The 1,399-nt window shown below is 39.5% G+C and overlaps 1 protein-coding gene across 1 annotated transcript in view; it reads right to left on the bottom strand.

The window, feature by feature from the left end:
- Positions 1 to 657: 657 nt before the first annotated feature.
- Positions 658 to 1,399, bottom strand: part of LOC105139548 (aldehyde dehydrogenase family 2 member B4, mitochondrial-like) — a 10,021-nt gene continuing 9,279 nt past the window's right edge. The window contains exons 12-13 of the mRNA XM_011046019.1: positions 1,344 to 1,378; positions 658 to 1,157 (exon numbers count right to left, since the gene is read on the bottom strand). Of these exons, the coding sequence (XP_011044321.1) occupies positions 884 to 1,157; positions 1,344 to 1,378 (309 nt within the window). The 3' untranslated portion in view covers positions 658 to 883. The remainder of the gene's footprint in view (positions 1,158 to 1,343; positions 1,379 to 1,399) is intronic.

Below are 1,399 nucleotides of genomic sequence, written 5' to 3' on the forward strand. Positions count from 1 at the left end.
AGATTTCTATATAATTCCTTTTATGTAGTTTCCTTAATTGTCTTGTTGTATAGCTACACAGAGATGATTGCAATTCGTCCACCTATCAACAATTATATCATTCTATCTTATCAGAGCAGGTCGAACGAAGTGACTGATGCTGCCTGTTTGGCAACCCTACGACATTCAAGCGGTGCATTCCTGGAATAAGCAGTAAAGATTCAACAGTTACGCTGCCTCCATGTCTGTTGTCTCGAAGAGTTTTTGTGAATCTACCGTTGATGAAGTAGCAAGAACTTTGAAATGAATTTAGGCTTTCCATGGCTTAATGATGGAAGTGGTGTCTCACTCTACGGTTCGATTCTTAAGGGAACGTTTCCTTAGAGTTAAATTGATGGTCGAAGGTTAACAATGTTGACAGGATTGGCAGGGAGAGGTAACGCTTGAATTCATGATTATAAACCTGAGTCAATGCAGGGTGGGTGTTGACTGTTCCGGGAGAACTCTTGGGTGTATCTTCCAACTTCTGTTTATCTGTTCTTTCTACAAGCAGAATTATGGATTGTTTTCATTCTGCGATTCGCTCGCGATGGAGGTTATTGATAGGTTCGCTTAGAGGCGATAGACATTTTCAAAGAAGCTAGCCGATCAAATGCACAGCCAAGAAACTGTTGGATATGGGGAATAATTACCTTGTGTTCATCAATATGTTTGCCACAATATACTTGACCTTGAAAGAGTGAATTATAAATTGACATGGCAGAACCGATTTTAAGTAATTGAGTAAAAAGAAGCTTGTATTATTAAGAAAGTTTAACTTTAGCCCATGATTTCAGACGATCCCTCCAAAATTATTTACCGGTGGAAAGGAAAACCATAATCGTCATGGAAGGATTTGACGAGCTTACAGCCATGCTGGATTCTTTAATGGAGTGACAACTGCTTTCACTTGCAAGTAGTTATTGAGGCTGTAGATACCCTTTTCCCTGCCTATTCCACTCATTTTATAGCCACCGAATGGAATTGCTGCGTCAAAGACATCGAAGCAATTGACCCATACAGTTCCAACTCTCAGTGCTCGTGACAAGGTGTTCGCAGTGTCCACATTCTTGGTGAAAATTCCGGCAGCAAGACCGTAGCGAGTGTTATTTGATCTTCGTATTACTTCATCTATATTCCTGGTGCAGAAGAAGATTCGCGTTAAACATAGAATTTAAAGACCATCACTGAATTAAAATTCAGTATGGCATCAACTAATTCGACTATCTTTGAGATGGCTCGGATGACCAGTTTGAAAGCAATAGTAGTGCATTTAAAATTGAAAATAAATGCAATGAATATTTGTCTGTAACATTATAGCTCACTTGAACTTCAAGATGGACTGCACAGGGCCAAAGATCTCATCCTGAGCTATCAACAT

This window comes from Populus euphratica, unplaced genomic scaffold, assembly GCF_000495115.2.
Source record: "Populus euphratica unplaced genomic scaffold, PopEup_1.0 scaffold212.1, whole genome shotgun sequence".
NCBI lineage: Eukaryota > Viridiplantae > Streptophyta > Magnoliopsida > Malpighiales > Salicaceae > Populus > Populus euphratica.